Genomic DNA, 14,336 nt, shown 5'->3' with positions numbered 1-14,336 from the left:
GCGCTGTTCCTTTGTGTGTTGTCGCTGTGGTTTTTAAATAGTGTTTTGTCTTTTGATGTTGTCGCTGTGGTTTTTAAATAAATGCTTTGTCGATCTGATGCTGACGATGTGATGTTTAAATTGTGTTTTATTGTATTTTATGCCGACGATGTGGTTTTTAAATTGTGTTTTGTCTTTTGATGTTGTCGCTGTGGTTTTTAAATAGGTGTTTTGTTTTATTTATGCTGACGATGTGATGTTTAAATTGTGTTTTGTTTTATTTATACTGACGATGTGATGTTTAAATTGTGTTTTGCTGTATTTATACTGACGATGTGATGTTTAAATTGTGTTTTGTTGTATTTATATTGACGATGTGATGTTTAAATTATGTTTTGTTGTATTTATGCTGACGATGTGATGTTTAAATTGTGTTTTGCTGTATTTATACTGACGATGTGATGTTTAAATTGTGTTTTGTTGTATTTATATTGACGATGTGATGTTTAAATTGTGTTTTTGTTGTATTTATACTGACGATGTGATGTTTAAATTGTGTTTTGTTGTATTTATACTGACGATGTGTTGTTTAAATTGTGTTTTGTTGTATTTATACTGACGATGTGATGTTTAAATTGTGTTTTGTTTTATTTATACTGACGATGTGATGTTTAAATTGTGTTTTGTTTTATTTATACTGACGATGTGATGTTTAAATTGTGTTTTGCTGTATTTATACTGACGATGTGATGTTTAAATTGTGTTTTGTTGTATTTATACTGACGATGTGTTGTTTAAATTGTGTTTTGTTGTATTTATGCTGACGATGTGATGTTTAAATTGTGTTTTGTTGTATTTATACTGACGATGTGATGTTTAAACTGTGTTTTGTTGTATTTATATTGACGATGTGGTGTTTAAATTGTGTTTCGTTTTGTCTATGCTGACGATGTGATGTTTAAATTGTGTTTTGTTGTATTTATACTGACGATGTGTTGTTTAAATTGTGTTTTGTTGTATTTATACTGACGATGTGTTGTTTAAATTATGTTTGTTGTATTTATACTGACGATGTGATGTTTAAATTGTGTTTTGGTGTATTTATGCTGACGATGTGATGTTTAAATTGTGTTTTGTTGTGTCTATGCTAACGATGTGATGTTTAAATTGTGTTTTGTTGTATTTATACTGACGATGTGTTGTTTAAATTGTGTTTTGGTGTATTTATGCTGACGATGTGATGTTTAAATTGTGTTTTGGTGTATTTATGCTGACGATGTGATGTTTAAATTGTGTTTTGTTGTGTCTATGCTAACGATGTGATGTTTAAATTGTGTTTTGTTGTATTTATACTGACGATGTGATGTTTAAATTGTGTTTTGGCGTATTTATGCTGACGATGTGATGTTTAAATTGTGTTTTGGCGTATTTATGCTGACGATGTGATGTTTAAATTGTGTTTTGGTGTATTTATGCTACATGGCTCCATATATTGTACTTGGCTACATGACGCCACATACTGCTAGGTTTGCAAAGCTTGCTTTTAGTTTCGTACAAAGTGTAGTAGAATTGATTTAGTGATGTAAGTTTTTTCCAACCTTGACAGACCCTTCCCACTGGAAATACACGCCTGGGTGGGGCCACTGTGGAGGGAACCAACAGTCTCCGATCGACATTAACACACAACTTGTCACCTCTAGTGATGGAAACGATTCAGTGTTCGTGCTGTCCTCCGTAGACCTTCAAGTTGATGGACATTTTGAAAATAATGGTAATACAAAGCTTAAGTCAAAGATGGCAGTTGTCTCCCTTGCTTTATCTTGATGTGGCATCGTTTTACTATCTATTCATGGTATTTTTATAGAAAAAATCGAATTCTTCATATAAAAGATCATTATCATTTTATATATAAGAAATAATCCTTGATATCAAAAAAGCGCATTATTGACGATATAAAAAGATAATGAATAAATAGTGAAACGCCACCTACTTTATTATCGCTGAATAGCTACGGGTTAACATCTATTAGGTATTGTGTATACCTGTTGACTAAGAAGTTATGTTTAATTACATTATTATTGGAAACAAATCTATGTCTAAATTTGTCCAGTTATTGTGTGTCAAATGTATTAAGAAGTTATGGAAAAGTCTTCCAGGAAAATTACATATTTTGATGGAACATATTAAGGGTATTATTATAAATAACAATGCCTCACTCTAACAGTGTCAGTGACCATGTATGCATTTTATACTGACAGATTGAAATATAACTCATATTACGTAATGACTATGGATATTGTTGTACAATCACATGATATCTGTTACATTTTATTATTTGTCTTGTTTCTTTCACGATATATTATAAACATGTACAAAATATGAAAAGTATTGTGGAAGATATCATGTGAATAAATTTCATTATCTTTAATAAATCATCTCCTGAAGAAATAAATGATCATTTAAAACATAATACATAAAGATAAGGATACTTCCTAACGACAGGATCAATGATTAATATGCCAGACAATTCAACTTATATCTTAATGAAATATCTGATATATTATATATACTTTTGATTAAATACTGGTTCGACAATGCTTCGCTTGGAGCAGATTTTGTGTTGGATTATATTACAATCAGACGGATTTGCTGACCAAGCAATTTTTTAATGGTAAAACTGTTACAAACCACAAGCGACAAACAATATCCACGCTTCTCTTAAATACACATTACTGATTCCGTCGTACCGTACATCACGTGATACCTTACCTGTATAGTTTAATGATTCCGTCGTCCCACACACCACGTGATACCTCACCTGTATAGTTTAATAATTCGGTTGAAAAATAAATAACTGGATATTAAAAAGGTGTGAGTGACATTTAATGTCATCATTTACGCGTAAAGCTCACACATCGAGAACACTTTGGCTTCACAGTCGTAATTTTCTTTTCCGTATGTACATTTGTAAGTTTATCGTGTTTCTCCTAATGTGTAACACGTGTTATTAGACGCTAAGGTGTTTAGATCGACTGTCAAAACTGACCTCGGTCGATTCGTAGGTCGGCTTACCTGCCTTCGTACATAATTAAGGACCACATAAAATTTCATTGAATTAAAGATAGTTTGATTATATAATTCACTGACCCACCCTATGTACGCGTTCACCTTGTAATCTCCTAACAAAGGCAGCGACATTACGTGTACATGTGTGTGTAGGCTACACGTGCACGTTCACGTTGTCTGGAACGTCGTAAAATGACGTCACGACATATACGTTTTGAACATTCGATTTCTCGATATTTTATAGCTTAAGCAAGAAAAATTTGATTTTTTTCCCCCAGAAAATACAGATGCTCAAAAACATTATCTACAGAAATTTTCATTGCGAAAATCCGTCATTCAAACACAACTGTCTACACATTTGTAATCGCCGCGCTACAAGTTGGTTAGGTATAGTAGATGCAAAACCACATATTGATGACGTCATCCACACATAATTCAGGGGATTCCCCGTCTATTATATTACTCCACTTTCCCTCCATAGGAACGTTCGATGTGCAACAAGACATAGGGTCTCGGTTTTGATTTTGGGTAATTTATGACATCAGTTAATAACACTAACATGTACAATCAAGTATCTATACACATTGTGGTTATTAAGTGATGATACCGAGCCCCTGTGCTTACAAGGTAAACGTTTCTTTGGACAGATGGTGACAATGACAAATAAATGTAAGAAACATCTACAAAGGTTTTATTGAAGATACAATGTCCAAGTTTTGTTGTTCGCGTACAAAATATCTTGTCTACGAATACATACTTTTTATTGCTATATCCCAGGTCATGCGCCAACATTTCTGACCGACACCGATTCAGTCGGTTCCTTACAACTACTATCACAAGGAAAAACATACAATTTTCGGAATCTGCATTTCCATTTCGGAGTTCACCTTGGCAAAGGGTCGGAACACTCTGTCGACGGAAAGTTTTATCCAGCAGAGGTCAGTTACGTATGTGCGGATGTGTTGTTTGCTTTTGTCTTTAACCACTTAAATTTTTTTATCAGTAATTGGCTAAGAATCTTACGATCGCGAACTTTCCCTTTCTAGATAGTCGCATTCATGCCGCCCCAAGGACAATGTTAAATTGTTACAGTTGGATAGCTATTCAATGATATACTAAGAGGAACATGATGTTAGTGATAGATTTCGACTGCCAAACAGAAAGAAAACACATGTATAGCCACCGTCTCGGTGTCATTTGGACATTCTCTTATCTTAACTCACAGGGGCTTGACACGTTCCTATGATCTAAAATGAAAAAAAAAATAACCCCAGGGTCCGACCAATAATGAAAATTTTGCCTTATTGATTGGTCCATAGGGGTTAATTTTTAATTCAGGGACATGTTCTTATAACGCAGACTGAAAAAAAAACCCACATATAAGGCCCAACCTCTAGATCACTGATTGGTCGGACCCTAGAGTTATGTTATCATTTTGGGTCATTGGAAAGTGTCAAGCCCCTGGGTCCTTTCTCTGTTCCTAAATTAGAGAACATGTCATTGCTTAGATTCGATATAACAATAATACAATTACACTTGTCTTAATTTCGTTGTACCTTGCCTCTTTTTTTATTTTACTATTTTTTATTATTTTATTTGTTTATAATAGTTTGAGCATAAACTGATTTCCAAAATTGTGTGATTGGTTCAATTATCTCATAACCCTCTGATAAGGTAGAGTTAATATGTATATATATATGTCGTTACAGGCACACCTAGTCCACACGGGGACAGAGGAAGGGGGCGTGTCTATAGTCGTACTAGGAGTGTTTTTAACAATACAGGTACAGTATACATGTATATGATAACTGAAAAATTAGATCAGATATGCTACCAACACAAGGTAATGGTATTCTTAATATATGTATTTTTAACATGGTTTTCGGGTGGCGCAGTGATAACACATTCGCCTTTCACATTTGCGACCTGAGTCTGATTCCCCGATTTGATGTGAAAAATATGTTGCCTGACCACTTGAGTTTTCTCCTAATATTCCGGTTTCCTCCTATAGTAAGACCCACCACACGCTTCCATCCGGGTCATCAACAGTGATTAGATAAAGGTGATACAACTTGTTCCGCAATTGCTGTAGAATATTAATATGATTTTGGCTCTGAGGTAATTGAATGGAGGAAAATATAACAACCTCATTCTAAAAGCGTTGATTTATGCTACGACGTGAACGGCAGTCGCATGCAAACATTCTCTTGATAGGAACATTGTGCGGTATAACATAATAGTGACATTGGCCTTAGCCTTCTGACCCGAAAACCCATCCCATGTAAGAACCATATGTAAAGAAGTACACGTAAATACAAATATGTGGTGGGTGACAGTATCTCTGGTGGTGGGTGACAACATCTCTGTGTGGTGGGTGACAGTATCTCTGTGTGGTGGGTGACAACATCTCTGTGTGGTGGGTGACAGTATCTCTATGTGGTGGGTGACAGTACCTCTGTGTGGTGGGTGACAGTTTATCTGTGTGGTGGGTGACAGTATCTCTGTGTGGTGGGTGACAGTATCTCTGTGTGGTGGGTGACAGTATCTCTATGTGGTGGGTGACAGTATCTCTGTGTGGTGGGTGACAGTTTATCTGTGTGGTGGGTGACAACATCTCTGTGTGGTGGGTGACAGTATCTCTATGGTGGGTGACAGTATCTCTGTGTGGTGGGTCACAGTACCTCTGTGTGGTGGGTGACAACATCTCTGTGTGGTGGGTGACAGTACCTCTGTGTGGTGGGTGACAGTATCTCTATGTGGTGGGTGACAGTATCTCTGTGTGGTGGGTGACAGTATCTCTGTGTAGTGGGTGACAGTATTTCTGTGTAGTGGGTGACAGTATATCTGTGTGGTGGGTGACAGTATATCTCTGTGTGGTGGGTGACAGTATCTCTGTGTGGTGGGTGACAGTATCTGTGTGTGGTGGGTGACAACATCTCTGTGTGGTGGGTGACAGTATCTCTGTGTGGTGGGTGACAGTATCTCTGTGTGGTGGGTGACAGTATCTCTGTGTGGTGGGTGACAGTATCTCTATGTGGTGGGTGACAGTATCTCCGTGTGGTGAGTGACAGTATCTCTGTGTGGTGGGTGACAGTATATCTATGTGGTGGGTGACAGTATCTGTGTGTGATGGGTGACAGTATCTCTGTGTGGTGGGTGACAGTATATCTGTGTGGTGGGTGACAGTATCTCTGTGTGGTGGTGACAGTATATCTATGTGGTGGGTGACAGTATCTCTGTGTGGTGGGGTGACAGTATCTCTGTGTGGTGGGTGACAGTATCTCTGTGTGGTGGGTGACAGTATCTCTATGTGGTGGGTGACAGTATCTCTGTGTGGTGGGTGACAGTATCTCTGTGTGGTGGGTGACAGTATCTCTATGTGGTGGGTGACAGTATCTCTATGTGGTGGGTGACAGTATCTCTGTGTGGTGGTGACAGTATCTCTGTGTGGTGGGTGACAGTATATCTGTGTGGTGGTGACAGTATATCTGTGTGGTGGTGACAGTATCTCTGTGTGGTGGGTGACAGTATATCTGTGTGGTGGGTGACAGTATCTGTGTGTGGTGGGTGACAGTATCTCTGTGTGGTGGGTGACAGTATCTCTGTGTGGTGGGTGACAGTATATCTATGTGGTGGGTGACAGTATCTGTGTGTGGTGGGTGACAGTATCTGTGTGTGGTGGGTGACAGTATATCTGTGTGGTGGGTGACAGTATCTCTGTGTGGTGGGTGACAGTATTTCTGTGTGGTGGGTGACAGTATATCTATGTGGTGGGTGACAGTATCTCTATGTGGTGGGTGACAGTATCTCTGTGGTGGGTGACAGTATCTCTGTGTGGTGGGTGACAGTATCTCTGTGTGGTGGGTGACAGTATCTCTGTGTGGTGGGTGACAGTATCTCTGTGTGGTGGGTGACAGTATATCTATGTGGTGGGTGACAGTATCTCTATGTGGTAGGTGACAGTACCTCTGTGGTGGGTGACAGTATCTCTGTGTGGTGGGTGACAGTATCTCTGTGTGGTGGGTGACAGTATCTCTGTGTGGTGGGTGACAGTATCTCTGTGTGGTGGGTGACAGTATCTCTGTGGTGGGTGACAGTATCTCTGTGTGGTGGGTGACAGTATCTCTGTGTGGTGGGTGACAGTATCTCTGTGTGGTGGGTGACAGTATCTCTGTGTGGTGGGTGACAGTATCTCTGTGGTGGGTGACAGTATCTCTGTGTGGTGGGTGACAGTATATCTGTGTGGTGGGTGACAGTATATCTGTGTGGTGGGTGACAGTATATCTGTGTGGTGGGTGACAGTATCTGTGTGTGGTGGGTGACAACATCTCTGTGTGGTGGGTGACAGTATATCTGTATGGTCGGTGACAGTATCTCTATGTGGTGGGTGACAGTATCTCTGTGTGGTGGGTGACAGTATATATGTGTGGTGGGTGACAGTATCTCTGTGTGGTGGGTGACAGTATCTCTATGTGGTGGGTGACAGTATATATGTGTGGTGGGTGACAGTATCTCTGTGTGGTGGGTGACAGTATATCTGTGTGGTGGGTGACAGTATATCTGTGTGGTGGGTGACAGTATCTCTGTGTGGTGGGTGACAGTATATCTGTGTGGTGGGTGACAGTATCTCTGTGTGGTGGGTGACAGTATCTGTGTGTGGTGGGTGACAGTATATCTATGTGGTGGGTGACAACATCTCTGTGTGGTGGGTGACAACATCTCTGTGTGGTGGGTGACAGTATCTCTGTGTGGTGGGTGACAGTATCTCTGTGTGGTGGGTGACAGTATCTCTGTGTGGTGGGTGACAGTATATCTGTGTGGTGGGTGACAGTATCTCTGTGTGGTGGGTGACAGTATCTCTATGTGGTGGGTGACAGTATCTCTGTGTGGTGGGTGACAGTATCTCTGTGTGGTGGGTGACAGTATATCTGTGTGGTGGGTGACAGTATCTCTGTGTGGTGGGTGACAGTATCTCTATGTGGTGGGTGACAGTATATCTATGTGGTGGGTGACAACATCTCTGTGTGGTGGGTGACAGTATCTCTGTGTGGTGGGTGACAGTATCTCTGTGTGGTGGGTGACAGTATATCTATGTGGTGGGTGACAGTATCTGTGTGTGGTGGGTGACAGTATGTCTGTGTGGTGGGTGACAGTATCTCTGTGTGGTAGATGACAGTATCTCTGTGTGGTGGGTGACAGTATATCTATGTGGTGGGTGACAGTATCTCTGTGTGGTGGGTGACAGTATATCTATGTGGTGGGTGACAGTATCTGTGTGTGGTGGGTGACAGTATGTCTGTGTGGTGGTGACAGTATCTCTATGTGGTGGGTGACAGTATCTCTGTGTGGTGGGTGACAGTATCTCTGTGTGGTGGGTGACAGTATCTCTGTGTGGTGGGTGACAGTATCTCTGTGTGGTGGGTGACAGTATCTCTATGTGGTGGGTGACAGTATCTCTGTGTGGTGGGTGACAGTATCTCTGTGTGGTGGGTGACAGTATCTCTATGTGGTGGGTGACAGTATATCTGTGTGGTGGGTGACAGTATATCTGTGTGGTGGGTGACAGTATCTCTGTGTGGTGGGTGACAGTATCTCTGTGTGGTTGGTGACAGTATCTCTGTGTAGTGGGTGACAGTATATCTGTGTGGTGGGTGACAGTATCTCTGTGTGGTGGGTGACAGTATATCTATGTGGTGGGTGACAGTATCTCTGTGTAGTGGGTGACAGTATATCTGTATGGTCGGTGACAGTATCTCTATGTGGTGTGTGACAGTATCTCTGTGTGGTGGTGACAGTATATCTATGTGGTGGGTGACAGTATCTCTGTGTGGTGGGTGACAGTATCTCTGTGTGGTGGGTGACAGTATCTCTGTGTGGTGGGTGACAGTATCTCTATGTGGTGGGTGACAGTATCTCTGTGTGGTGGGTGACAGTATCTCTGTGTGGTGGGTGACAGTATCTCTATGTGATGGGTGACAGTATCTCTATGTGGTGGGTGACAGTATCTCTGTGTGGTGGTGACAGTATCTCTGTGTGGTGGGTGACAGTATATCTGTGTGGTGGTGACAGTATATCTGTGTGGTGGTGACAGTATCTCTGTGTGGTGGGTGACAGTATATCTGTGTGGTGGGTGACAGTATCTGTGTGTGGTGGGTGACAGTATCTCTGTGTGGTGGGTGACAGTATCTCTGTGTGGTGGGTGACAGTATATCTATGTGGTGGGTGACAGTATCTGTGTGTGGTGGGTGACAGTATCTGTGTGTGGTGGGTGACAGTATATCTGTGTGGTTGGTGACAGTATCTCTGTGTGGTGGGTGACAGTATTTCTGTGTGGTGGGTGACAGTATATCTATGTGGTGGGTGACAGTATCTCTATGTGGTGGGTGACAGTATCTCTGTGGTGGGTGACAGTATCTCTGTGTGGTGGGTGACAGTATCTCTGTGTGGTGGGTGACAGTATCTCTGTGTGGTGGGTGACAGTATCTCTGTGTGGTGGGTGACAGTATATCTATGTGGTGGGTGACAGTATCTCTATGTGGTAGGTGACAGTACCTCTGTGGTGGGTGACAGTATCTCTGTGTGGTGGGTGACAGTATCTCTGTGTGGTGGGTGACAGTATCTCTGTGTGGTGGGTGACAGTATCTCTGTGTGGTGGGTGACAGTATCTCTGTGGTGGGTGACAGTATCTCTGTGTGGTGGGTGACAGTATCTCTGTGTGGTGGGTGACAGTATCTCTGTGTGGTGGGTGACAGTATCTCTGTGTGGTGGGTGACAGTATATCTGTGGTGGGTGACAGTATCTCTGTGTGGTGGGTGACAGTATATCTGTGTGGTGGGTGACAGTATATCTGTGTGGTGGGTGACAGTATATCTGTGTGGTGGGTGACAGTATCTGTGTGTGGTGGGTGACAACATCTCTGTGTGGTGGGTGACAGTATATCTGTATGGTCGGTGACAGTATCTCTATGTGGTGGGTGACAGTATCTCTGTGTGGTGGGTGACAGTATATATGTGTGGTGGGTGACAGTATCTCTGTGTGGTGGGTGACAGTATCTCTATGTGGTGGGTGACAGTATATATGTGTGGTGGGTGACAGTATCTCTGTGTGGTGGGGTGACAGTATATCTGTGTGGTGGGTGACAGTATATCTGTGTGGTGGGTGACAGTATCTCTGTGTGGTGGGTGACAGTATATCTGTGTGGTGGGTGACAGTATCTCTGTGTGGTGGGTGACAGTATCTGTGTGTGGTGGGTGACAGTATATCTATGTGGTGGGTGACAACATCTCTGTGTGGTGGGTGACAACATCTCTGTGTGGTGGGTGACAGTATCTCTGTGTGGTGGGTGACAGTATCTCTGTGTGGTGGGTGACAGTATCTCTGTGTGGTGGGTGACAGTATATCTGTGTGGTGGGTGACAGTATCTCTGTGTGGTGGGTGACAGTATCTCTATGTGGTGGGTGACAGTATCTCTGTGTGGTGGGTGACAGTATCTCTGTGTGGTGGGTGACAGTATATCTGTGTGGTGGGTGACAGTATCTCTGTGTGGTGGGTGACAGTATCTCTATGTGGTGGGTGACAGTATATCTATGTGGTGGGTGACAACATCTCTGTGTGGTGGGTGACAGTATCTCTGTGTGGTGGGTGACAGTATCTCTGTGTGGTGGGTGACAGTATATCTATGTGGTGGGTGACAGTATCTGTGTGTGGTGGGTGACAGTATGTCTGTGTGGTGGGTGACAGTATCTCTGTGTGGTAGATGACAGTATCTCTGTGTGGTGGGTGACAGTATATCTATGTGGTGGGTGACAGTATCTCTGTGTGGTGGGTGACAGTATATCTATGTGGTGGGTGACAGTATCTGTGTGTGGTGGGTGACAGTATGTCTGTGTGGTGGTGACAGTATCTCTATGTGGTGGGTGACAGTATCTCTGTGTGGTGGGTGACAGTATCTCTGTGTGGTGGGTGACAGTATCTCTGTGTGGTGGGTGACAGTATCTCTGTGTGGTGGGTGACAGTATCTCTATGTGGTGGGTGACAGTATCTCTGTGTGGTGGGTGACAGTATCTCTGTGTGGTGGGTGACAGTATCTCTATGTGGTGGGTGACAGTATATCTGTGTGGTGGGTGACAGTATATCTGTGTGGTGGGTGACAGTATCTCTGTGTGGTGGGTGACAGTATCTCTGTGTGGTTGGTGACAGTATCTCTGTGTAGTGGGTGACAGTATATCTGTGTGGTGGGTGACAGTATCTCTGTGTGGTGGGTGACAGTATATCTATGTGGTGGGTGACAGTATCTCTGTGTAGTGGGTGACAGTATATCTGTATGGTCGGTGACAGTATCTCTATGTGGTGTGTGACAGTATCTCTGTGTGGTGGGTGACAGTATCTCTGTGTGGTGGGTGACAGTATCTCTATGTGGTTGGTGACAGTATCTCTGTGTGGTGGGTGACAGTATCTTTTTGTTGTGGGTGACAGTATCTCTGTATGGTGGTGTCAGCATTTCTGGGTGGTGGGTGACAGTATCTCTGTGTGGTGGGTGACAGTATCTCTATGTGGTGGGTGACAGTATATCTGTGGTGGGTGACAGTATCTCTGTGTGGTGGTGTCAGCATTTCTGGGTGGTGATCGAGTGACAGCGGGTATACGGCACCAGAGTATCTGATACTTTACTAATGATTTTTGTGTAATTCTTGTATCTTGTGCAGCTGTTGATTTCTTAATTTCGATTTCAAAATTTCTTTGAGGAATAACGCGAGAGAATACATGTATGACTTATACAGTGTTAACATTTCAGATAGATTCATACGTTGTTGTTGTTTTTTTTCTTTTTTTTCTTTTTTGGTATAAACTGTCGAGACCTGGCTACTTAATCCACTATTTAATTAATGTATTCATGTTATTACAATGCTGATGTTCTTCATTCAATAGGAAGACAATTCCGCTGAACCGAACCCCGAGCTTACTCGAATGGTTGGGAAATATGTTGAAAAAATTCAACAACCCGATGGTAAGAAAACCTAATTACAAAACAATATCCGGGTGGAAAACAAGCTATGACCCCTGAACAAGATCAAGTTTATTTTTACCCGAAAGAAAAATAAATCACTTATTGATGAAGATCGTAAGGTCTAATTTTCAGAAAGACAGTGCGGATTGATCTAGAGTTAAACGAAGGGGAGTAACTCTGATGATCATAATAGACAGAACAAGAATAGGGTTATTTCCCCTTAACAATAGTCATGAATCTATGAGACGTTACTAAGTAGACGTGGTATTCTTTTTCAGGCGCATTTTTGTGGTATGTTGATGTTCTGTTTATTAGATAATCAAACAGTATACAATGATAAACATTTGTGACTTATTTCAAGGGATTTCAATCAAAATTTCACAATATCGATTCATAAAAAGAAAGAAAGAAGAAAAACAAACAAACAAACAAACAAAACAAAAAACAACATCATCGTTTCGTTACACAGGGTTTTATGAAGATGTCCTTTCTGGTTTTGCTTACAGAAAAGACACCTGCTGATATTAAACCCTACGCTGTTCTGCCTAAAAATCTCCACTACTACACCTACAGCGGATCGCTGACCACGCCCCCATGCACGGAACATGTCCGCTGGATAGTTATGCAGGAACCGGTGATAATTTCTCAGGAGGTAAATAAAATCCAAATCTTAACAGCAAATTGTCAACTTTAAAAAAAAAAATTCATAGAGCACATTTCAATTGCGTTTCTAAATACAGAAAATCAGTTGTAACCGATCTTTATGATAAATATTAAATTTTCAAAATGTACATCTGAAGGCTATACTCAGAATCCCCATTTTAACCAATCTTAAAGATAAATAATTCTTTCATGATTTATCCAAAAGTCAGTTTCTCCAACGTCAAGTTGTAACCCGCCTTTTAAGACAAATTATTTCAAAATGTTTTCAAAAAGTTTTCTCTCCGCGTTGACCCATTTTTAGAATAAATAATTCCATCGACATTTATCTGAAATTCAGCTTCATTGCTGTATAGTATGGATTCCAATTCCTCTTGCAGAGCATTACAACACTCCGCTCCTTATATGGTCACAAGGGTCTGATGTCAGAAGACGGGAACAGGCGACCGGTTCAGCGACAGGACACAGCAGACGTCAGCGTCGGCGAATTGAAACACTAATATCTTACTTTGCAGTTTTGTTTCCTATTAAAATGTATGCAGTAAAACTATCAAATTTCCCTTTCTTCTGATTTTAATGTAAATTAACAGTTTATATATGAATGACATGCAGTTTCGAAAAATATAGACCCATGCTATTTCCAGATTACAAAATACTTAAGATGTTTCATTTATTTATTTTGCAGTAGATATCGTTCAAAACTAAGATCAACCATCTTCAACAATATATGGTTAGAATATAAACACATATTTACCATTGCATAATAGTTTATGAAAGAGGACGTTACTAAGTTGTATAACTTGTGTCCAATTTCATTTGAATTTTTCAAATAAAATATGTTTAAACTAAAACTATAAACACTTATATTAACTGCTGATCGTTCTGTTTTGGGGTTGTCTTGTAATTTTGCCACGTTGATTGAAGTGACCGGTAGTTGGTAGGTGAACCTCCCAGAAGTGGCTGTGGCTCCAATCCTCCCATTACACTACTCCCTGACTACAGTACACTACTCCCTGACTACAGTACACTACTCCCTGACTACAGTACACTACTCCCTGACTACAGTACACTACTCCCTGACTACAGTACACTACTCCCTGACTACAGTACACTACTCCCTGACTACAGTACACTACTCCCTGACTACAGTACACTACTCCCTGACTACAGTACACTACTCCCTGACTACAGTACACTACTCCCTGACTACAGTACACTACTCCCTGACTACAGTACACTACTCCCTGACTACAGTACACTACTCACTGACTACAGTACACTACTCCCTGACTACAGTACACTACTCCCTGACTACAGTACACTACTCCCTGACTACAGTACACTACTCCCTGACTACAGTACACTACTCCCTGACTACAGTACACTACTCCCTGACTACAGTACACTACTCCCTGACTACAGTACACTCCTCCCTGACTACAGTACACTACTCCCTGACTACAGTACACTACTCCCTGACTACAGTACACTACTCCCTGACTACAGTACACTACTCCCTGACTACAGTACACTACTCCCTGACTACAGTACACTACTCACTGACTACAGTACACTACTCCCTGACTACAGTACACTACTCCCTGACTACAGTACACTACTCACT

General features: G+C 41.6%; 1 protein-coding gene across 1 annotated transcript; it reads left to right on the top strand.

Annotated features, from left to right (window-relative positions):
- Nucleotides 1–3,829: 3,829 nt before the first annotated feature.
- Nucleotides 3,830–13,267, top strand: LOC117345012 (carbonic anhydrase-like). Its single transcript, XM_033907934.1, has 5 exons — nt 3,830–3,983; nt 4,755–4,829; nt 11,974–12,052; nt 12,559–12,704; nt 13,093–13,267. The coding sequence occupies exons 3-5, from the start codon at nt 12,013–12,015 to the stop codon at nt 13,210–13,212; spliced, it is 306 nt and encodes a 101-aa protein (XP_033763825.1). The 5' UTR covers nt 3,830–3,983; nt 4,755–4,829; nt 11,974–12,012; the 3' UTR covers nt 13,213–13,267.
- Nucleotides 13,268–14,336: the final 1,069 nt, after the last annotated feature.

Source organism: Pecten maximus, chromosome 16 (assembly GCF_902652985.1).
Source record: "Pecten maximus chromosome 16, xPecMax1.1, whole genome shotgun sequence".
NCBI lineage: Eukaryota > Metazoa > Mollusca > Bivalvia > Pectinida > Pectinidae > Pecten > Pecten maximus.
Note: the sequence above shows the minus strand (reverse complement) of the source record. Positions and strands in the feature narration are given on the sequence as shown.